This window comes from Molothrus aeneus, chromosome 1 (genome assembly GCF_037042795.1).
Source record: "Molothrus aeneus isolate 106 chromosome 1, BPBGC_Maene_1.0, whole genome shotgun sequence".
Classification (NCBI taxonomy): Eukaryota; Metazoa; Chordata; class Aves; order Passeriformes; family Icteridae; genus Molothrus; species Molothrus aeneus.
The window spans coordinates 55,308,389-55,333,647 of NC_089646.1; the positions used below are offsets into that span (position 1 = coordinate 55,308,389).

Sequence of the window (25,259 nt, forward strand, 5' to 3'; positions counted from 1 at the left end):
CGCAGATATATCCCTTATGGGGGGATTCTCCTTAGTGAAGGTCCTAGGCTGTGTCAGTTTGTCATTCGTACTGTCCTACTCCTACTAGATTAGCTTCTAATCTAATATAAGTGTGGGGTTCATTAAAAACAGTAATAGCAACAACAATACACCAAAAAAATCTCACAATCTGCCTAAAATATTTTCTAATTTCAAAAAATATTGGAGGCTAAAAATGAAAGTTCTGGTAAGAATCCTTGCTATCCTTAAAGCGAGTCTTGTCTTGAAATGATTCATGAAGAATTCAGCTAATTTCCTCTTCCACCTTACTTCCCAGCCAAATCTATTTCCTACCTGTCTGGTTAATTCGTTCTCACCCTAGTCTTCATCTTATCCACCTTAACTGGTAGTAATGCATGTGGGCTGATATATATATAAAATATACTTTCTAATGTAATTTCAGAGGTTCATATTTATAATGTAACACAGTGCTATGCAACATCACTTAGTCCAGCAGAATTTGTCCAACTCCTTGCAGCATACACTTGCACAGCGGCACTCATTTCACTTGGAGAGTGATTGGCAAAATGCCAACTGTTGAATCAAGTAAATTCACTATAAATTTGTGTGTTTCTCCATTTATCTACAGTAATTTTCACCAAATTGTGCAGTTTTATTGATGCAATTCCATTCACAATAATTACTGTTCTATTTAACTTTGTATACAGTTGGCATTATGGCATAAGATTATATACTGGAACCATATTCCATTCAAATCCATTCAAGTCAATTGCCAAAAGAAAAAAGAAGGTTCAGGACACAACACCATTATTTCTTCAGTAAGTAGAAATTTTCCTTCTGCAATCTTTCTGGAAGTCAGGAAGTATCATCTGTTGTGTGATATGATATCTTTATTGCAAGCATAATACTCAACCAATGTTTTTTGTTACTGATACAGAGTCAGGTTATTGGAAACTATGTAAGGACTTCCATAAAGAACATACAAGAAAATGGACTCTGATAATAAATGCATATATGCAACTGTATGCTTGTACAAGTACGTATTTTGTATATAAGCTCATGAATACTCAGTGGATTCTTGGTTTATTGTACATGTATTGGTGTACCTATAGGAAATTCACGATTGTCAGTCCCTTTTTCTGTCCTCTCTGTGTCGTGCTGAAATATTAATGAATCACACAACAATTCCCTGATATCTACAGTCATTTGATACCCTGCCAACTTAAAAAAATTCCAAGCAGTCACAAGTGCACTTTGAACTATTAACTTCTTGTTGTTAAAAGAAATACAGTGTTGGCATTTTAACAATGTTTTAAACCTTGTTTTTACAAGATTGTAGTGACAACTTTTTTTCCCTAATACTGGTTTCCTCAGCCAGCAAACTCAGAATTGGCATGTAACTTTGGTTACTGTTGTCATGGGCAGAACATTGCCTACAGGCAATCAGAGGCTGATCTTAACTGGTGCTCCTCCAAGCCTTTCCTTATCTCTAGAAAGGATCCACCGGAGAAGGCTTTCTCATTTTTCTAGCTCTGCTGCAGGTATTCTTGATCTAAGACGCATTTAATAATAACCATCTGGACAACATGATTTTTTCTAATGAGTTAGCATTTTTTAGAATTAGATTTGGGAAAAATCATTAATATAAGATTGAACACTCGCAGCACTGGTGCCCTTTCATTAGCTGCAGCTGAAATGTTTAATTTCAGTGGTATGAGCATACTTGGAATAAGTTGTGATACTAAAAACACTGCTGACAGCTTGTCTCTAATGAAGTTCATGGTTCTCCTAATAGTAGCAAACAGAATTCATGTTCATGGCTAGGAACTAATACTCTCCACGGGGCTCAGCAACAGGTTACACAGATGATCAGCAGCTACCTAATTCCAGCTACAGTTTTCTCTCTCAACTGGCTATCCACAAAAATGGTACTAAGGCATTGGCTACAGCCACCTGTAGAAAAGTCACAGAACTTAGGAGCAAATTCTAAACAACATTTGGGTGCCCAAATCATGCTCTGAAAAAGATAAAAAAAATGTAGATAGAATTTGTTGTTAGATACTGAAGAATTCTTCAGGTCTTTGTCTACAACATTTACTGAATGTGAAGGAGATATTTTGCTGTCTGTCATGCTTCCTAAAAAGAGTTGTTAATTCTGTCTTCAGATTTACTCTCTCATAAAAAACTTCCCATATAATTCCCTTTCACTTAAATAATGAAGAAGGAAAGAAAGTCTGCAAGATGTTTCATTATTTGAAGACAGTTGGTCCAATTTGGGGCCTGCACTTGCTTTGAGGTAATAATGAAAATAACATGCCATGGAAATTTATAGATTTAATTAACTAGCTAATTTATTTATGGAGTGTCTGTGCAGGACAGATGACTATGAAAAAGTGTGGGTTTTCCCCTTAGTGAAATAATAAAAAATAATTTCTTTGGTTTCCAATAATTTTTAAAGGAGTTAAAGGAGTCCTGTTCATTTTTATCTCTAATAAAACCAGCTGTTATGTTAGGAAAACAAAAAGGTAGTGTTTTTCCACAGAAAGTCACAGAAGGAGCAGACTTCACACAGATTGTTTTGGAGCACACAAGAGTGGAGAGGAGTTGCTGCGGCTGTTGCTGAGGTGTGTGGAAGGGCGCCCTCAGCTCTGCCCGTCGGGAACAGGATGCTTTGCTGTCCTTTTACTGCAAGGTGATGATTATCATGGGTCCGTCTGCCTGCAGCACCATGGTCCCGTGATATCATGGACCACGCAGGATAGCAGGCAAATGTTATCAGCAGGAAAACAGCCTTTAGGGAGAGAGTAGAGTCTCCGAAAAGGTCTCACGGTGTAAGCATTAAAAAACAAACAAACAAAAAAAAAGGCAAACCAAGCCAGATAGCTTTTTTAATGCAGTACATCTTAACAAGCAGCTGCAAGCAGATCTAAGTGGAAAGCCGAATGTTGCACGCTGCTGTCCTTTCCCCGAGCACCGTGGGAAGAGGTGCTCTCTGGTGGACAGAAAAAGCACGTTCCTGGTCCGAGGAACGTGCCGCTGTGCCCTCGGTGAGCTCGATCGAGCTCAGAAGGGGACTCGAGGCTGAGAAGCGCAAAAGAGTGCGTTTCCTCTGTGACAACCTGTCGGGAGAGTGAGGCTGAGGGAGGGACGCTAGTACAAAAGCATCCAAAGTGCCCGAACCGAGGAGACCTGTGGATGTCCCGCGCACTCGGCTCCGCTGTGGGCGCGGACGCCGGGCTCCCCTAGGACATACCCGCGGGAGCGCTCCCAGCGCTGGCCGCTGCTGTTCGCTGCCCAGCTGTCCAGGGCCTCACGGACACAGCCCAGAGCCTGCGGAGCTGCCCGCCGACCCCCGGGCGCTCCGTCAGTGAGGGCATCGCCGTCCCCGCACGGCAGCCTCTGCGGGAGGCTCCGCCTCCGCCCGATCGGGAACAGCCTGATAAAGGCAAGTGCGGGCGAGCAGCGGGACCCCAGCTCGAAGCATCTGCGTGTGCGCGGAGCCTCTGACCCGTCCTGTGCCACCCCACGCTAGGCGACGCCTGGGGCAGCCGGTGCGGGACGGGACAGGAGGGGACCCTGCCGCCCTCGGCCGCTCGCGCCGCTGTCCCACCGTCCTGAGCCGTTGGGCGCAGGGACAAGGACCTCGCCCCCAAGAACCTCCGAAGAGGCGGGATCTCTCCGGGAAGGGGAAGCAGAATTTTGTTGTGTGATTTGAAGATGAGGCCGGTATCTGGAGTGGCGCTCCTCCTGGGGCTGATGGCTCTCCCAGCGGCGCTGGGACAGAGAAGCTCGGAAAGCCATAAAAATAGCAACGAAAGCTTTGCCATCGTGTCTTTCAAATGGGATCACGTCAAGGAGCCGTATATCATTGCACTCTGGATACTTGTGGCCAGCTTGGCCAAAATCGGTGAGTCTGGAGTTACATATTAATACATGTCCTCTCCCTTTCCCTCCCCCCTAGCCCTTCTCCCACCCAACGTAAATGAAGAAAGCTTATCATCGGTCCGCTGACCCGTTTTCAGGGGGTTTACTGTACTCTGTCCTGATTTCATAATACTGCCCTACACGGTGCTTAGCAGTGTGATTTTCACCAGCCTCGAGGGGTTACCTGGTTCATTTTCACCGCCCACGACTGTGGCTTCTGCATCTCACTCCTTGAAAACCCTTTCAATTCCTTGAGACCTTGCATTCCCCTGGCTCCCAGGAAAAACTTTTTTGCAAAAGTGAAACAAAAATCCGGCCTTACTGCTTACACAATATCTATCGTACTTTATGATATGCTTTTCTCCTGCCTATGGTTGTTAGCTATATCAGGTCGTAATATCAAAACTAACCAGTGCAAACTGCACATATGAACTTAGCATTTTCTGCTTTGAAGTGCATCGTTGGATTAGTGAAAGAGCATCGTTTATAGAGAAAGGCAACACATATTATCAGATCATCTGATGTAGCTGAAAAAAATACAAGCTTTAGAGCACCCAGAATTTTCTTCAAGAAATTGGAACAAGTGAAAAGCCAGGACTTAGCCTAACTTCTGTGTAGTTTAAATGAATTTATATGAATGCTCCAACTCTTGTGTTCTGAACTTTGTGACTTTCTCCAAAAGCGATCTTGTATCAGTAATGCAGTTTGCTGAACGAGAAAAGTCGCTGTTTAATTAGAATGCATTTTACTTGATTGATGCTATTACTTTCAGACCTTTTGCCTAAAAACACACCTTCAGTTTGGCTGACACTGTAAATGCCATTTTAATTTAAAATAAATCTTTTCTATAATCAGTCTCCTCTCAGAAGGTCAGCTGAAAATCCTACTGAAGACTTTTCTGGACTTGTACTCTTAATACTAATTTGGTATACCAGAATCATATCCCATAGATTTTTCATGCCACAGAGAATGAAAGATGTAAAAAGGTATACTTGGGTATATTCTGTCTAGCACATAAGAGAAGCACAGTAAGACCTGGATGGAAAATGTTGTCTTCAAACTCCAAAAAAGTATTTTACAAAGGAGTATGTTACAGGTTGGGGTGATATTGTACATAATTTTCCAGCAGTATTTGCATCTTGGCTTTTACTTGATTAACCATAGATATATAACTAAATACCTTTCTCTGAACCTGTTTGACTACACTATGCAAATAGTTTGTCTTCAGACAGTTGCTGCATCACCGAGTTTACATAACAGACAATTATGTTTTAATTTACTTTTATTGATGAGTTACAGCAATTAGAAAGCTGGGGAAACCATATACACGAAACAACTGACAACACTGAGTACCTATAAAATTGTACTGAACAAAGTAATAAACAGGCTGCTTGTTTGAACTGTCTTTTTAGATAGTCTTCTAAGAAAGTATAGTTATTAAGGCCTTGTGCTATTTAGGCTTTGCTGTTCTGGACATGTGGCCCAGTTGTACAGTGTAATATTAGTGGTGCACAACCATATCAGTTTGTGTCTAAAGCCACTGAACCCAAGAACAGGACAGTTAGATTGTACTATATTTAAATTGCAATTGCCTGGATTGAGATTAGTTGAGATTAATATGAGCCATTTCAGCATGAAGTCCTTGATATAAACTCTTGATAAAGCGCTTACTGTCAGGAACCAGGTGGTGCTGATTCTGTTTTTAAATTCTTTGTACTTCTTTCATAGCTGCACAGAGCATGTCACTTATTAGTAGATCATACTTATCATCGGCTCCATCACTTTTCTTCCCAGAGCTCTCAAGCTTTGTATGTTTCTCTCTTCACATTTGTATTTTTGATCCTATACTTCTCTGGACATAGTTTCTGGAGAAGCAGTGGATAACTGCTGTATTCCCCTGAGAGCCTATGAATGTCTCTGCTTTCCCCATCAGTTACAAATAACACAGAGGAAAGCAAGAATGTACACTCACTGTTCAACACCTTCTTAATGAAGAAATCATGAAGGTGTTCATATAAGTCTGTGAGAAAGGGAACTGAAAAAAATAGCTTTTCTGCCTTCTGTCTGCCTTTGTGTGTCAAGGGTTCTGGAAAGTAGGTCAGAAATCTATGAGAAGATTTTGAATTGCAAAAGTCCTGTGCTGCATCAAAGAAAGTTTACATATTCAAAAAGCAGACAGAAAAGAACTGAGAAAGAAATATAGAACATCTATCCTTGGGTTTCTTTACTACCTGAAGCAGGTCAGTTGTAGTGGAGTGAAAGTGCTGGTTGTGCTGTGGGTTTTTCAGCAGGGAAGGAGCTGTTCTTACACATGCAAGCTCACTTCTCCATGGCTACAGGGATTGGGAGTTATTTTACTGATGGATGATAGACAATTGGGTCAGCAGGAAGTGTTCTAGGAATTGCAGTTGGTACCTGGGGATAAAGGTATATGAGAATACTTTGCTTTCTCTCGAATTGGAATAGCATTAGTGGTTTAGTGCTTATTTGAATTTTTGTTGCTTTCAGGGTTTTTTTAGATTTGTTTTGTTTCATTTGTGTGGAATTTCAGGATTTTTGTAAAAAAACAAGTTTCAGTTCATGATATTATATGACTGGGGGAAGCATTTTGTATTAGGAGATTTTTGCAGATTTTCTGGGGCTTGATGTTCATATTGTGTACAAGGTATTCTGCCACATAAACTATTGTATATTAAATCTCATAAGTATCCCTATACATGAAGAAGTGACTAGTTTTGGGCTTTTGGAGAAGGAAACTGCTTTTTTAGTTTTAGTTTGGTCTAGTTACTAGTTAACTCTAAATACTGCTACAAATGAAACTGTGGAAAAGAATCTTCATACAATTGGCTTTCATGCATTATAGAAAATAAAAAAAATATGTGTCTTCCATGAAACTTTTGATGCATCTTGGTCTACTGTTTAACATATTCTAATTTATTTGGTTTGACCCTCTTCATCTGAGATATTCCAACTTTTCATTCTTCCACTTCACGTGAAACATTTTTAAGGTTCACAATGTTCTGCTTTGGCTAATGATCTTTATTTCTTCTTTTGGTAGGCTGTCTTATCACTACAGAGGAGTATCCTTGTGGGATAGGGCCAATAAACTACTTACATTTGTAAATCTAAGCCAGAAAATCATCTTATCTACATTAAGTACATGAGGTACAGCAGAGGACCCTCCTGGTGGACCTCAGGAGTCCACGTCCTGGTTATCTCAGTACTTCAGAAGAAATAAGCAAAACCACTGAAAAAGAATAACCTCCAAATGCACACGTATGCATTTATAGCTACAGACAGTACAGATATTTCCTGCTGTAGGTAAAGGATGTACCATTTTTAAACAACATGCTCACACAATGTAGTTCTGGTTTAAGATGAAAGACACTTGTACGCTGACCAGACTCTCACATTCTTTCTAAGCTCACTTGGCAATGTGCTCTTCTTCTTCTTTATATGTCTGTCATGGATAACATCTTGGAAATAAACTTTGAATAAATAGATGCATAGAAGACACAAAATATTTCAGCTGGAAAGTCTCCACAGAAAGAGGCAGGAACAGGTGGAAGATCAGAAAACTTTGGAAGTAGAAGAAGGGAAGAAATAATGAGCTCAGAAGCTAAAAATGGCTAAGAGAAGAATTTTTTAACACTGAACATTGTATACAATTTTGTGATGGTATTTCTCAGACCATGTCAATGCAAAAAAAAAAAATATGCTTTCTACTTGAGGGATATCTAATACATGTTTCTACACTTGTTCAGAATCCTAGGAAACAGAGAGAGATTGTATTTATATCTTCATTGGAGTTTATATTGGGGAAATTGTGAAATTCCTTCTTGCAGTTTAAATCCCTTTCTGTACTCTAATATTTTTATAACATTTTTTCAACATTTTTACAGAAGAATAGGTAATTGTTCCAAAGTAAAAAAAAAGCTCTTCAAAGCAGCCTTTCTGTCTGTCTGACCCGCTGGGTTTGCTCCGTGTATGCAGATAAGCAACTGGAAGAAATAGTGGGAGAGTAAGTGACTATGAACAGGAATGAGGAAGGCTACACAACCTTTTCATTATCTGAGTCAAACCTCTTGCCAACCATTTTTGTTGGTATAGGTTATGCTGAGTCTAAGAATGTCACAAATTTTTTTTTTCCTTAATTTCTGTGTAGTTGCATACAAATTCTAAAGGCTTTTATATAAGAAATCAAAAAGTGGGAGTGAAATTTGAATCCAGGGCAGCTGGTAAATCTGTCCTCAGGAATGCCACAATGCTTTGGAGGAGGGAGAAGAAATGATTCAATAACAGTGAGCAAACACATAGGAAAAGACTGATGAAGATACAGTGTCAGATGAACTTGTTGAGTCCATCAGCTCTTGAGACCCCAGGAGGACCACAAGCTTCAGAGCACAATGCATCTCTAAGCTTAGAGATATGGCTCCCCACAAACAGTCTAGTTTCTGCATGCCTGGACTCCTTCACATTGTCTCAAACTACCCTGAGAAAGGAGCTGTTTAGATTTTGTTAACACAAACAATTGCTGTGGAGAATTTTAAGTATGTTAGGGATGGGCTGGGGAAGGAACAGTGAAAGGCAGGTCTAACCATCCATCTAATTTAGACTCCTGGGGCAATATTTTCTTTGAAGAAATCAATAACCCTCCTTCCAAAGCAAACTGTCATAACAAAAGCCCATTTGACTCCAAAGTTTCTCCTCCTAGCACTCTAGCTACTGAAAAGTGTCAGTTATGTAGAGAAAGTGTTTTAGGGTATTGTTTTAATAAAATAAAAAATGTGAGACTAGCTCTTCTGTTGGAAATTCTTCAGTAAATGACATAGTTAGAAAAAATGTTGAAGGGTGCTTAGCAGAACTTTACTGGGTGTATTTAACTGAAAATGGAGTCAGAGATTCAAAGGTGATGATATCACCAGATCCTGCAAAGTTTAAAACCTCCTCATGATTGTAGATCTTGTTAAAAGTTGCCGTCATTAGCAAGTGATAATATGGAAAAAGTCTTTACATTGTGACCTAAGAAGTCTGGAGTTAGCTATCTCCGCACCGCCCACACCCCGCCCCCCCCCCCCCGCCCCCCCCGCCGCCACTCCCGCCCATCCTGACAAAGATAAGGGGAAAATGCTTCTTTTACCTTTATTGTGAAGTCAGTAGAAGCTGAAACAGGTTAGCACACTTAGAACAGAGGCATATGCATTTTCTCCCCAGAGAGTCATAGAAACACTATAAAATTGTGCTGGCAATTATTACATATCTGCTGTCTTCGTTTTTGTATGATGCTGTATTTTCTTCTCCAACGTGCTGTTTAAAATACCTGTGAACTAGGAATGTTAAGTACTGTAAAATCTCTTATCTTTTAAAAGAATTACCTTTTATATCTAATATTTTATAAGTTTTAGGCATCTGAAAAGAATATTTCCAAAACTGAATAATAGCTTTGCCTTTCCAATGCTAGGAACAACTGTGCGAGCCATATTTTAAGTGATAATCTGTGAGCCATATTTTTAAGTGACTGCCTATTCCCACATTTTAGTTCCATTTTACTTTTGTGCCTTACTCATAATTTTCCTGTACTTCCTGTCTCCCTGTAACACACATCTATCTTCTTCCACCTCCCCCTCCAAGTCTTGCAAGTCTCAAGTCTTAATTATTTAGAGCAGGGAAGAAGATATCAGGAAAGTATAATTTGACAAGATTCAGATTACATGCCCTGGCAAATAGCAAATGTACAATGGCAACTTGTGTGAATTACCTAAGAAAACAATGGCATTTTGAGAATGGCCCTGAATTGAATACAGTTCAGGCATGCATACCTAAGGAAGGATCTCTGCCATCAATTACTTTCAGGCACCTGTGTGCAAAGTGCTCGGCGTTCTCTGCAGAACAATCGAATCCTTTTAATACTGTAGTCTTAGGCTTGTTGAAACCATTGATTTACTGTCTTCAGAGCTCAAGCCACTTATTACCAAGAGGGATCTACAAATCCCCCGAAGTGACTGTAAATCTCTTATGTGGTAATGCAGCAGACCACAGCCCCACAAGGAATAGACCAAGGTGTCTCTGGGTGTACAGAGGAGGTGTACACTTGTTCTTCAAGTGAAAAGCTCTGAGGTCCCCCTTTGTTTCTTGTGGACCTTTGTGTGTTAGAGATGCTTAGTAGGGAAGCTGGTACTGGAAATCCTGAATTATTACTTTGTTTGACACATACAACCAGAAGCCTGTCAAATATCAGTAGTTTTACCACAAGTTTGCTTTAAGAAATGTTTGGAATTCAACTAAAAGAGTTCCCAGCCCTATTTACCTGAGTTTTAATTGCTCTGAATAAACGGGCTAGTGGATTACTTAGTTCTTCTGTATCATATGTCTCGTTCTGTTCCAAGATGAAATGTTGAGTCCAAAGTCAAAGAAGAATATTTCTTATCTGAGTATTCTTTTTTCTCAGGAAAATGTCTCTGATTTTTCTCTCCTCCCTGCAGCAATGAAGTTAGACTAATGGCCTGAAAAACTAGTGTCTTTAATTGTTATTCGGTTTGTTGACAAGTGGCAACCCTTTAAAACTAGAGACCATTAAAACTGTCTTGGTAAACCGAAGAGCATGGTGGATTGGCTGTGTTGCAATACTTTGTTTCCTTTTGTAAAGCAATTTGCAGAGTATTTTCTGTGGAAAATATTATATTCCCTGTGGAAGGAATGACTTGATACCCAATTGGCTGCTATGTACAGCACTGTAAAGTCATAAACATTGAAACTACAGGCTGACAAGGAAGAGCTGACCAAGATGGAATGCAAGACATCAAATGGAAACACTTTCAATTAAGGCACGAATATTTAATGTTCATTCATGGAAGAAGAAAACTGGAAGGTATTCTGAAAGGCCTGCACAATAACAGGGGTTTTAAGTAGTTGGATCTGGAGAGTTTTCTCCTTCCATTAAATGAAAATAAAAGCAGTAATTCTGGATTCATTAAAATGTGTCCAGGAGAGAAGTTCTGCATTTATCTATTGAAAGAAAAAATGCCTTGGTTTTTGCCAAAGCCAAATGTAAAATAGCAGTAATCACATACCAGGGAAGAAAATCTCAGTGTAGATTGTAGATTGATTTTTCAAAAACATGTGGTTATGGTTATTTCTGCTTTTTAAAAATGGGGGGGGGGGTAAGTTTGAACTAGTATCTTTATGGATTCAGCCAGTTTCATAAGTTAAGCTTTGAGGAAAATATTAAATATTAAGAAAGCGGTAAAGGTCTTGAGACCGTGAGATTCCACAATGAAAATCTCCCAGGTGCAAATAGATTGTAAACTGATGGAGAGACTTGCTAGCTCTTTTATTAAAATTAACTTGTTTCATTGGTTTGGTGATATAATAATATTCCAGGGACTAGGTGATACCAGTTAGTATAAGATAACTTTATGTTAATGTTATGTTGATACATTAACAGTTGTACTGGAGGTAGAGTTGTTATGTGATCATACATAAAACTAAATATAGATATAGTTTGGCGATATTACAATCCTACTCCAGTGAAATACTAAACTGGTGAATATCTAGATGTAAATTTTCAGACCTTGGCAGCTTAGATATATGCTTAGGAAATTCAGTTAATAAATGATACTTAGTGGTTTAAGTGGTTAAAATATTCATTCCAGAATGACTGAAGCAGTTTTTGAATGCTTGCTCTTCTGTCTGTGCACAGTCTAGAGTTTGAAGTGCTCTAAGACCTGGTTTGAATTAAATATCCAGATTTTCTGTTGAAATAATTCTGGCTCTAAGCTATTCCATCCTATTTAGTTCTGGGAATAAATTCGGGAGAGTAGTGAACTGGGGAAAACTGTTTGATACTGGGTCTCGTATGGAGTTCACAGATTCATAAAATAATAGTGTCACAGGCTTGTTGAGGTTGAAAGGTGCAACATCTGGTCCTATGCTCCAGCTCACCCAGGATGACCTACAGCTCATTGCCACGATCATGTCCAGACAGCTTTTGATTATTTACAACAACCCTTTAGGGCAGCCTGTGCCAGTATTTGGCCACACTCACATCTCTGCTAAGCTGCTCTGCAGCTGGGTGGCCCCCTACATATACTGGTGTGGAGGGTTGTTCCTCATCAGTTGCAGGACTCTGCACTTCTCTTTGCCAAACTCTATACAAGGTTCCTGTCAGCTCATTTCTCCAGCCTGTCAAAGTCCCTCTGGCCTATCAGCCACTCCTCCAAATTTGTGTCATCAGCCAAATTGCTGAATTGCTCTCTGCCCCATCGTTCAGACCATTAATGAAAATGTTAAACAGGACTGGACTCAGTTCAGACACCCCGGGGTTCACTGCTAGTTACCAAGCCTCCGACTATACTTTACACAACTGATCACCATCCTCAAGGTCTGTCCATTCATCCAGTTTTCAATCCATCCCACAGCGGCTCATCCAGCCCCTAGAGCAACAGCCTGAGGCTGTTCTGGGAGGCAGCGTCAAAGGCCTTATTGACTGCTCATTAGAAACTCATCAGGCACTGGTCTCCCCTCATCTTCCATGTGCATCACTTATTGTTTTCAAGTTGGTCAAGCACTTTCATGTAGTGAACCATGCTGACTCCTCCTGGGAAATTTCTTGTCCCTCATGAGTCTGTTTACCGAATTAGTTGCTCTGTCAGATCTGCCGAACCTTGGATTAGCAGTGGTTATACATGGGTAGACCTTCATCTGCATCTCACCCGGTCAAAGAAAGCAACATTTGTGTATGCAATTGGTACACTTTGGATAGCGCAAAATTGCACACTACAGAGAAGAGAGGAAAACAACGTGGTCCTATAGTAGCCACTTGATCATGCCGTCATGAATTAAATAAAGGAATGACAAGGTACCAGCATAGTTTATCTCTCCTTTAAGCTAGGTGCTCTCTGATCAGAGTGGCTTCAATTTTCTGTTATGAATGGCTTTCATTCATATATCACTCACCCTTCTGCCTTCTCTTACCTGATACACGGTGAGTTTCATCTCTTGTTTTAGCCAAACTTTGCCCCAGGAAGAATTGATATTCTAATGAGAATTATCATTATTGCTTGATGGGAATGTGCAGTGAGATCTGTTCACTGGTAGTACCAAGCTCAAGTAGCAGCTAAATGAGTCAGCAGGAACATGTGTAAACTCAGAGGTGGTGTTTGTAGTCTATCCTGTTTCCTACAAATCCCTTTTCTGCACACAAGCTGTATGCCAGAAAAGCACACCTCCGTGGCTCTCCATACTTATGCAGCTATTACTCCTGCATCTTCGACTTGCAGCACTGGCACTTTGCAACCTTGTCTCAGTTTGTCCATTTTTAATTGGCTTTTCTCAAGAAGACTGCCTTTGTCCTTCTAAAAAAAGAACCCTAAATTATGGCCATAATGGTCTTCTATTCCTTCCCGAAATTATACTCATTTAGCTAACTCCATTTCACTTCACAAAGGACTGTGAAAACTCTGACTCTGGATAGGAGGACATTTCAACTATTGAACTGGTATTTTGTCGAGAAACATTATTGAATTGTAGATAAAGATATTTTGGACTCAGTTACTTGGTCAGATCAGATGTTGTGGATGACCATTAGTGGAGAATAGTGTATTTTTTTTTTCTAAGTAGAACTACTGCTTAAATGCTGTGTTTATTCTCATACTTCTCCATTGTTTCACTTGCTACCATAGAAGCCATGTAGAAAAGAAATCACAAATAACTTCTTAGGCAAAAAAGTATTTGAAGTTGCATGCACAATCTTTCTGGTGTAATGAACTGAGAAAGATAGTCTACGTCTAAAAAAATAAACACTTTTGAATTGAGCATTGCCCTGATCAAGAATAAAAAAGTAAGATAAAAGGTATGAGATGAAGGGCAGAATGGAAGCTACAGATAAGGGTGCTATTACATATGCATAAAAACATTGGAATTAGATTGTGAAAGAACAAGAAAAACTGCAGAAAGAATCTCCATATTTACATTCAAAGCCTAACAAACACATAAATGTTTTAATTAATTTCTCAATTTCTGTTGCTTTGTTATCACAAAGAAAAGCATTTGACTGTCATTAAAGGTTTTCTGTTAAAATATTTTCTATTCATTGAAAGGATTTTGTCATAAAATACTGCCTGACAGGTTCTATCAAGACTTCTGTTAATTATAATGTCTTATCATGAGTTAGCAATGTAAGATTTTTGGAACTTTGCTCTATAGAGCTTCAAGAGGATTGCTTTTGCGCTTGGGCAATCTATCCTCAGGAGGACTCGTCCAGTAGCTCTCCGTGTTATCCTGTGGAATACACTGTATCTGCTGTACAGGCAGCATTTCTTAGAGAAGATGAAGAGGCATCAAATCACTGAATATCAATTTTTTCAGTTCGCTGTCATGCTAAGTATTCTTTCAAATGAGGGAGCCACCTTTCCACCTGCTCCTCGAAATTCTATAAATCTTCTGGGATATTTGAAGCTGGATCTTCCAATTGCTGCATGGAGCAAAGTCTTATGATCCAAGGCAAGAATAAAAGATAGGTTAGTGGCTCACTCAGGCCAGATATCTAAGTGGCTGTGTAGCATCTTTAACAGAGTCTGAAACATGTACCAGTGAAAATTTACACTGTCTTATGCAGTAGAAGTGCCTGGAAAAGGAAGGTGAGTTTTATTACTTTCTCCGTGACAAAATTTAGAAAAAAAGTCCACGATCCTCCAAAATTTTTGTTAAAAATGAAGAATATAAGTTCAGAAGATTCAAATTTTTTTTTTAGTAGGATAGATACATCACTGAAGTCAGTGAAAAATAAAATTTTATAATTCACTTTCCCCCTCCTCTACTCAAGTTAATTCAATTTTCAGACATTCTCTGATTTAAGGATGAGGTTGTTACGATTTACATGAGCTTAAAAAAAAAGGACTCACATTGACCATGGACTTAAGGAGAGCAGTAATGCCTTAATACACAATATATTAATCTTATTTGAACCTTATGTTCCCTAGCCTTTCAGTAAACAGAAGAATATATTCTCATGTCTTGAATACTTGTACTGAAGAAAATGGTAATTAAGGGATAAGCTGAATTTTTTTTGAACCAAAATTATTACTTTCAAGCACTCAGTAAGGCATCTTAATTCTTTAGCCTTTCTTAAGGAATACAGCACAGTTGATCTTACTAAAAACCATAATTCTTAAGGCATGTTCACTTGAATAATGCTGTTTGGTGTTTGAAAGTATGAGGATGTAAAAACAGCAGGAGGAAGTATGAAGTTTCCTTCTGTTTATTGTGATTTATGAGTAAAGATTAAAAGCAGTCCAAGATAAATCTGCCACTGCAAGTGGAAATTCAGCTTCTGTGGGGGTACTGAAGTGCTTGTGTCAGGAAAGACCCATGCAAATGTAAAGGAGAATGGTCTTACATTTTCCTCTTGCTGCCCGGTCTAGCATGTTTTGTCTGTTGCATTTTGGAGGACCCCAATGTGTTGAAAGTCAGTAGAATCTTGTTGATATGCCATCATGTGATAAATGCTTTCTGATTATAGGGAGATGAAGAAGTACTACTGCCAATGGTAATTTTTCTATTATAGTGCCTAAAACACAGAATCCTGGATCCAGCGAGGACAGGATTAATTTTTGCAGCCAGGAGGGGCATGCCAAGGAGGTGATTCTGTATCCCTTCAGTCATTTTCTGGGGAGGGTGGGAGGGTTCCCACTCTAGGTTGGGTTGTGAGGCAGAGGGGGGGTCACAGTATTGACAGGGGCTTTCTGTGAGGAGTGGACAATAATGTGTGAATCAGTGACTGTTTTTCTTTACTGCTCTGGCATTGGTATTGCTCCTTCTTTTATTTTGTTGTTGCTTCCTGGGCAGCATCAAAAGCAGCGTGGCCAGCAGGTCAAAGTGGAGCAATTCTCCCTCTGCTTTGCCTTGATGAGAGCCTGCCTGGAGTACTGTGTCCAGCTCTGGGGTCCTCAGCACAGGAAGGAAAGGGATCTGTTGGAGCAGGTCCTGAGGAAGCCACCCAGATGACCAGAAGGTGAGAGTACCTCTCCTATTAAGACAAGTTGAGAGCATTTAGGTTGTTTGAGAAGAGAAGGCTCTGGGGACACCTCATTGTTGTCTCTCAGTACTTGAAGGGTGTCCAAAACAAAGACTGGGGCAGACTTTTTAGCAGGGCCTGCTGGGATAGGACTAGGACTAGTGGTTGTTAACTAAAAGAATCAGGATACATAGAAGGAAGAAATGACTAGGGTGGTGAAACACTGGAGCAGATTACCCAGAAAGGTGATAGATGCTCAGTCTCTGGAAATATTCAAAGCCAGGTTGGATGGGTCTTTGAGCAATCTGGTCTAGTTGAAGATGTCCCTGCTCGTTGAAGGGGATTGGAGTAGATTACCTTCAAAGGTCTTTTCAAATTGTAACTACTTTAGGATTCAACTGAAATTTAATTCTTATATATGTGGTAATAAAAGTAAAAAAGAGGTACTACTGTGGATAGTTTAGTAATATTTGTTTCATACTGAATTCTTACTGCTCCCAAAGTTTAATTTCTGCACAGATATTTTTAGGAATATATGCAAAATCTTTCCCATGTAGGAAGGGATCTAACTATATGAAGCACATTATTTTACAATGAAAAGAATCCTATGTTGATATGACTTTTTACTATATATCATACAATAGAATCTTAGTCTAGGTATGTGGCATTCTGGGATTTTTTTACTTAGGAGAGGATTTGTGTCTGGTTTCTACCTTTCTTTTTTCTTGTAATACACAGTCATCTTAAGTACCCAGAATATTTGAGTTGTGAGCTAGCCTTCAAATACAGCTTTAGCCAGTTGTTTTGTTCCCTTCCTTTTTATTTCTCAAATGTGGAAAGTAATGTTAAACTAATCTCCTTGTGAACTTCTTTTTGCACACTGTCCTTTCTCACTTTGCCTGCACCTGCACTACAAAACACAAATGCATGGTTGAAAAAACCAGCTGTCTTACCACCTTCCTACTGCATTTCAAAGCATCAAAGCTATTTTCCATGTACTACATTTTGCAGTATAAGGACCCTAATTAAACTACAGCTCCTCCTGCTGCTACCATCGTGTACATCACCTCTCAAATGAGATAATGAAGGTATGAAAGTTAACGTGTTACTTAATTGGAGAAGCTGTAGGGACAAAAATCAAAAGTCTAGCTAAAGCACATTGAATGATAGCAGTATCTCAGAGCCATTTGCAGGATAAAATTAGAGTGATATAAATTAAAATGCATCTTGACCTTAAGTCCAAGGGAAAATAAATCACATATCTGGATTTCTGAGCAAATTCACTTTCTTATGGGCAGGAATGAGTGCATTCAGTAACAAAGCATGTCACATTTTCTGTTTTCTGTTGCCTAACCCAGAAACTTACAGGCTTGATTGGTGAAAATGGTGTTTTCTTAATAGACAGAGTACTGTGTAACTCTTGTAACATGAGAATTGTTGCCTCTTTCTTTCCCACTGATCACCTTGCTCAGTTCTTTACCATATTCTTTCTGACTAGTGCTAGTAATGTCAAAAGAGCTATTCTGTCATGAAGTAAATTCCATAATGTATTCTCCATAATAGTGTATGAAGAAACAGGTAAGTGACACATTATGTCTAGAGCATTCTTTAAGACAAAAGTTTTTACTTGCTTCTCCATTTTCTGAAAAAGCTCTGGGATCATAAATCATTCCAAAGCTCTACAAAGATGTTTCCAAAGCCCTAAAAAATTAGAGAATCGTGGAATCATAGAATAGTTTGGGTTGGAAGGGACCTTAAAGATCATCTTGTCCCAGCTCTCCTGCATGGGCAAAGACATCTTCCCCTAGACCAGGTTGCCCACAGCTGCATCCAGCCTGGTCTTGAACACCTTTAGGCATTGGGAGTCCACAACCTCTCTGGAAACCTGTTCCAGTGCCTCACCATCCTTACACCAAAGAGTTTCTTCCTAGTATCTACCCTCCTTCAGTTTAAGGCCATTTTCCCCTTGTTCTTTCACTGTGTGTCCATGCAAAAAGTCCCTCTCCAGCATTCTTGCAGTCCCCCTTTAGCTACTGTAAGGTTGCTATAAGGTCTTCCTCGAGCCTTCTCTTCTCCAGGCTGAACAATGCCAAGTCTCCCATTCTGTCTTCATAGCAGAGGTTCTCCAGTCCTGTAATCAACTTAGTTGCCTGCTCTGAACCTGTTACAACAGATCCATGCCCTTTCCTCTGCCAGGGACCTCACAGCTGGATGCAGAACTCCAGGTGAGGTCCCACCAGAGCAGAGTGGAGGGGCAGAATGTCCTCCCTTGTCCTGCTGTCCACGCTGCTTTGGATGCAGCCTGGGATACAAGTGGATTTCTAGGCTGTGAGCGCACACTGCTGAATTGTGTTGAGCTTGGGAAGAGACTTCATCTGTTGTCATTCTGGACAACTTATGTCAATAGGAAGTGTTTATCTTAAAAGTAGTTCTAACTTTTTGGTTAAAAATCTCACCGAGAAAATCTGAGATGACCAAATTTCTGGCACATATAAACAGTATATTTGAGTTTCTGAAATTATGTATAGGAGTTGTAGTCCACCATGAAATTCTTCTCTTATCAAACTGCTGGAGACTCTCCTCCAACATATGACTGGCAAAACTTTGAAGCTTTTCAGGGGGTGCAGTAGTATTTACTTTCAATGGAAAGTAGCCTGGCATATTTTGTTAATTCTCTCAAATATATTTTCAGTTTTAAGCAAGAGCTACTTGACATATGTCTGCTTGCTTCGCTGTTTTTTTTTTTTTTGGTCTGTGGGCCTCGCTAGGGAATTTGAATACCATAATGCTTATTTAATTTACTGCTGTAATCAGGAATACTTCCACTGTAATTCCATGCTATTCCACTTGTATTAATTAAAATCTTACTGGGGTGGAATGTAAGGGACAGGAAGCAAGCCAGTCTGCCAGTGCCTGAAAAAAAGTACTTTCCTACCCCATGACTTGCAGCAGCCTTCATAGCTATTTGCCCTAGCCCTTAGGGTTTAATTATGTCCCTCATGCCCTTCCTAGCAGCAACAATCCTTACTATGCCTTGCTGGAAGCAGTACAGGGGAAGAAGACAAAGTCCCTACCATATAAGGACATTTACAGAGTTTCAGCCTACTATTGGTATTCATTAAATGATTTCTTCCTCATCTTATTTTTCTTCATTTACTGTAGACCTCAACCAGGGAGAGCTGATTCTGGTTTTTATTCAGGCTTTGGCAATTCCTTACACAATTTATCATGCAACAGAACAACTGGTTCCTATATTACTAGTAACCCATTTCTGCAGTTTTTTATCTTTATGAGCGGATGCCAAAACATTCCCATGAGGATGTCTTAGTTTCAATTAATTTATCATATTAAAATGGAGGTTGAAAGGAAAAAAGAAAATTAAAATTCATGGTGTGAAACTGAGCTCTTGGCATTTCTTTATTTAACCCATGTTACTGGAAAATAGTTTGGTATTTTAAAACTAAAACAGTGCTTTCACTATCTGTCAATAACTTTCAGTGAATCTTTGAAGACTATTTTAAAGCTGGAGCTGTTGCAATATATTGCAATTTAATTATAATACCTTTACATAGCAAGTGAAGCAGTTTTATGATTCTTTTACTGTCCTGTTTTATATCCTCTACTATACTTCAAGGTGTTTCTAATGTGTACTTTGCTCTCATTTTGAAATATTATTTTTGACTGTTCCCATTTTTCTTTCAGTGTCATTCAGTTCCATGAGGGCCAAATGCTACCACACTTGCACTGCAGTGGGACTGCCCCTTCAAAAAAGAACTATTTAGCATAATTATGATAAACTGTGCCTGACTGTTTAAACTTCATTATGTTCTAAGTGCTTATAGAGGTAATAGTTGCTTACTCACACACTTCTTTGAGTTTGGCTTGAGGCTATCTTACTATGTTATGACCTATCAACTGGGAACCTTGACCTGTATGTTGGTTACATTTTTAATTGCTAACATATTTTGTTAATTGTTCACCTACAGAGACCAGCTACCTAAAATTTCCTCCTTAATGAGCTCATTACAATGCTATGCACTTTGTAAATTGTGAGCATTACATGTGCAACAAATAAAGCAAGGTTTTTTGAGCTGGATTAAACCAAACTCAAACCAGTCCTTCCATATGAAGGACTTTTGTGCCTTGCTTAGGAAAAATATGTCCAAGATTAAGTATAAATCATATTAATAGACATGTTCATGTAGTATAATTTAAGGCAGTACCAAGGTCCAATACTAAAAGTGGATTTTGCATCTTGTACAATATAAGTATATTACATCTTTGAGTTTCATCAGATATAAAATAGCTTCATTTTTTTTTTTCAAGAAATCTCTTATGTTTTTTCTAGATTGGGTAAAAGCATAAGGTACTGATTAATAAAATAATTTCATGTCTGTCTAAGGAGTATTGATGCAACAAATCCTTAAAGTCTGTTTTCTTAAGAGATTTTTGTCTGCTGTATATAAACAATTCCAAATGGCAACATTAATTCACAACACTTATTTTGTTGTTGCAAGGTCCACAGAACAGAATCCAAAGGACTATAAAATATGCTATCAGTCCTCTGAGCAGGAAAAAAAGAACTGAGCACACTTTGTTGATAAAGATTAGAAAGGCAAATATAGAATAATAATGATCAGCTTCAGTTCTGACAAGTCTGCCCAAACACTTCCTTGACAAACTAGAAATGCAATTCCCTAATGCTTTCAATCTTTGCTTCAACTGAACCACTCTTAGAACACAATGGAAGATATTTTTTCTTTAAGTCTAAATTCATCTACAGATAAAACAGGGTAAAATAGTTTCTGTGTAGATAAAGATGAGATAAAAGTATGAAACTATAAGAGGATTATTTTTCGGCCACAGGAAGTCACTAGAATTTAGTTTTTGGACAGTTGTTATGCAGGGCATTGGTTTTGCTCTTTTTTTGATCTACCATTACACAGATGTGGGCCTTCCTACTGAAGGTTTCTGATTACTCATTTCTGCAGGCATGATCAGTATTCATGTAGATCTGACTATTGTACAGGGAAAAATATATAGTCCTGATACTAGAGGAAGGTATGCAATACAGTAATAGCAAGGGCAGTTTCACTCAGAGGCCATGACAGGAATTGACATGAGAATGGGAAGGGGAAGAGAGGTACATCTCTACAAAGTGAATACAAGGTGACTGTGAGTCACCAGTGTGATAAAGAATCCAGGATGTAGCTGAACTATAGATTGTAATAGGAAATTATTAATGCTGTTGGACCTGCTTCTACTATGACTCATGCAGAATGCAATCTATATTTCTGATGGCTCTGAATCCACAAAGGCGAGCTCAGATTGAAATAGACAGAATTGAAGACTGAAAAGCAAGTGGTTTACTTTCAAAAATCAAAGACAAGCATCAAAACATGGTTTTTTCTCTGCTTATATAAGAGGAAATTAAGGAATTAATATTAGGGAAAACCAGCCAGTTAAGAAAATTGATATCACTTCTGCAAAAGAAAAGGAACATAAAATATCTGTGAACAAGTTCAGGCTAGAAATCAGAATGAAGTCTCTAACTGTGATGAGGGCTGGTGGTGTACCTTTACATAGACTTAGCTGGGGCAATAATCCTCTGAGATGAGGATCATTAAATATAATGGTGTGACAATGAAGGTCTGGATAAACAGCCAAATAGCCCTTCTAGTATTTATGGTTCTTAATGAGAATTCCCAGATACTCTGTGCAGGCTACATAAGCAGCTGTAATTACTTGAAAGGTGTGCCTATGGCTATGCAGGTAAGAAATGCTGTGTTTGCTAAAGTAGGAAACTCAGGAAGTCAAGTCATGAAGGATATGTTAACAAAAAGATCCAGTACAATTGAGGTCAATGCACTGAAGGATGCAAAACTGGTGCATCTGTGAAAATAACAAAAATTACAAGGATAGAACAGAAAATGGAAGACCCGAGATGATAAAGAAATCAAGTATAGCATGTGCAGGAAGTTTATTGGGGAACTAGTAGGTGGGCATGACTGTTGAGAAGTAAAGGGAGTCATAATAAAAGATAGGATAATTATAAACAAGTAAAACTTCTTAAACAGGAAATGGTATCAAAAACCTTCTCTTCATAAAGAGGGAGTAAGTAGAGATTAGATTTATGAGCAAAACTTCTGGAGAAATTTGAGATTAAAGTGGTAGTATAAATAAAATTGCCCAATAAACAGAAGAGAAAGTAGCATTGACGAGAACTACTTTTAGAAACTGCCAACGTGATTAAAAATGAAACCAAAAATGGTCATTATTGTTTAGCAATTTTCCAAACTGTTGCTATGGGGAAGTTTGCTAAGGATTTTGTGCTGTCCATTTTATAAGAAAAATTCACTGTTAGACTGGATGAGGTGATGTGTATGACATCCACTGCCCTCACTGTCATGAGAGGACCACAGCACACACCAGAGGAAGCCAATTGAACTCAGTGATTATATGAGACTCTTGGTAAACCAAGAGTGAGAAGTAATTTTAGAACAATGAGTGCTCAGCTGCTTTTTAGATGTCAGGGCTCCTACTTAAATACTTTATTGGGAAACAATCTCCAAATAAGCTAAGCTAATCTAATCTAATCTAATCTAATCTAATCTAATCTAATCTAATCTAATCTAATCTAATCTACATTAGTCTGTTAAAGGAGTTTGCAGACTAAAAAAGCAAAAAACAAACATAGAAAATACACAATTGTTTCTATCCCAGCGTCTACACACAGTTCCTACACCATGAATGCTGCAATCTCTTGCAGGGGTGTGTATTGGCTATATGTATTTCTACAGCACTGCTGCTTCTTTCTTGGCATGGCAGATGCAGCTGGTCAGTCTGAGCTGTGACCCACTATGTGGCTGCAGCTAAAGTGTGGGTCTAGGGAGCAAGAGCGAGCCCAGGAATCCATAACTTTTAGGCATGGGAGAAGCAAAATGATCCTTTCTTGAAAATGCATGCTGTATATTATATTTTAGAGGGTTTGGCCATGTCTTAGTCAGGTAGACCAACATAATAGCAATGAACTATTGAACTACATTATGACCAGCTAGAGTTGATACAATTTAGGTCACAAACTGGTATTTGACTATACTTTAAGCTATTATACACGCAAGATAAACCAGATTTTTCTCCAGGTATGCTACAGGAATGGGTTTTTTGTTTTGGTTTTTTTGTTTTGATTTTTTTTGGTGTTAAATAATAACAAATATCTGCAGAAGGCACCACTGAAAAATTGAAAAAATGGTAGAACTAAACAGTTTTTGAATTGAATTCCTTTATAATGCTAACGAGAATGTGAACAGGTACATAAGGTAAGATACAAAAATTTCATGCTTGCCAGTCAGTGTTCCAACTACTGGAAGATATTTAGAGGGAAGAGTTCTCTTTGGGCAGAATTTTCTCCTGTGTAATTTATTATGCCTTGTCTTAAGAAGTTTCTTGTGCTATTAAAAAAAAATCTTTTTGTGTGCTGCCTTGGAGATCCCATTTTTTGCATCTCTGCAAAGTAAAGAAGCACAAAGGAGCTTGCTGTGTTTTGCTCTCACTTTGGTCAATGGCAAGGGTTTTCACCAGCTGCAGAGAATCAAGTCTTGGAGCTCCAATTAGAAGCACCCATGGCTTGATGACATATGTTAACTTCAACTTTATAAGTGAAAATAAAAAGTCAGAACTGGAAAACAGGCTAATAAGGGAGTGTCAGTGCATATTTGAACCACTAGTAAAAATGCATTTGGGAGACTTCATGCCTGCCACCAACCCTGATAGGAGGAGCTTAGAAATGTTTATGGATTCATATCTATGCTTTCACAGAAACTATGGAAAGGATAGGCTGATCATATTTTAATTTTCTAAATTATTTTATGTGTCCTTGGATTTTATCCAAAGATACATGGAAAAAATCATCAGAGAATTATCATCATTATTATAGGTCAGTTCTTAATTTCTCTGGATGACACATTGTGTACTGTGCACGTGTGGTAGGTTTGTGATTCACTGGAACAGTAATACTAGCTGCAAAAATAATTTCACTGTTTTCAGATACTTGAATTTACACTACCAAAGTTAATAGAAATGTTATTATTCATTTGAAATAGTGTTGAAATGACTGCATAAATCCTGAAATTTAGCAGCACTTTAAATAGGTACTTTTAGATTTTTGTTTTTGCAGTGGTGTATTTTCAAAAGGTTGCAAATCTATCTCGAATTGTTAATTTTGGCTGCAAATAATACAAAAAAAATTCTAGCTCTAGCTAAATTAAAATATTTCCTTTGATAAGAAAAAATCAGTATTGATTAAAAATAGGTTTTGTTAGAGATAATTTAAAAAAATAAGTGAAAACCCTACTTCAGAAATTTTTTTAGGTGTCTACAAACATTACAACTTGAAGATGAATTGTACAGTATCTCTTCTTTATTATGTTAAAATTAATTTTTTCTTTCTTTTAACCAGTCTTCCTGACTTCATTTCTTTAAGTGAGAAAAAGCTTATTCTGTTGAATCACATCTTCCAAACCAGTCACAGATCGCCTTAGAAAGCAAGAGATAATTCACTGAATGCTGTAAATTCCACTGAAGGATTTAATCTAAATTACTGCATTTATAAAAGGCCATAAATGCCAATTTACTTCTTAAAGTATGTTTTATTCTTTGTGTCAAAAGAAAGTGGTGCCAGTCACCACATCATAGATTGCTAATTTGTTTTGTCTTTCTCATCAGATAGCTTAAATGTCACAAGCCCTTTTCCTGGATCTCAAAGGAAGCATCTGAAAAAAAATCACAGGATGTTTACACTGTGCAACTGTTTCTCAATTTTGTAGAAAGCTTGTAATTTGGTGACGCTCAGCTTGAATTTAAACCCAGTTTACCCAGTAGCCAGTCCAACCCACTTTCAGACCAGGTATAGCATGTACTGGAAGTGAGGCAGTTGTTTAACTTTTTCTTTATTACTGTATCTAGACATAGGTAGAAGAATTCCAGATGCTAAATGTTATAATGTTAAATGTTAAAATTTATGGATCACAAAATTGCCCTGTGCACAGTTTTTTCTTTTATGCCATGAATTGTCTACAGGTGTTCTTCCTTTACCTTTTCCCTCATTAAAAGATATTAACAGCGGTGAAAATAGACAATTTCATCTCTGGGTCTGTAACAGAGCAATTTATCTGAGCAGCACTGCATGCTATCCTCCTTCCTGATAGTTGAAACTTATTTCACATCAGAATCAAACTAAACTCTTTGTCCATTAGGAGTTTACAAACCTTGCTGGATTGTATTTTTCTCCTCAGTCAGGTGAAACACCTAGTCATGCTAGACA

At 38.5% G+C, this 25,259-nt stretch overlaps 1 protein-coding gene across 1 annotated transcript in view; it reads left to right on the forward strand.

The window, feature by feature from the left end:
* Positions 1-3,717: 3,717 nt before the first annotated feature.
* The window catches only part of SLC9A3 (solute carrier family 9 member A3), a 49,526-nt gene continuing 27,984 nt past the window's right edge, over positions 3,718-25,259 (forward strand). Inside the window, exon 1 of the mRNA XM_066544778.1 lies at positions 3,718-3,907. Coding sequence (XP_066400875.1) covers positions 3,718-3,907 — 190 coding nt within the window. The remainder of the gene's footprint in view (positions 3,908-25,259) is intronic.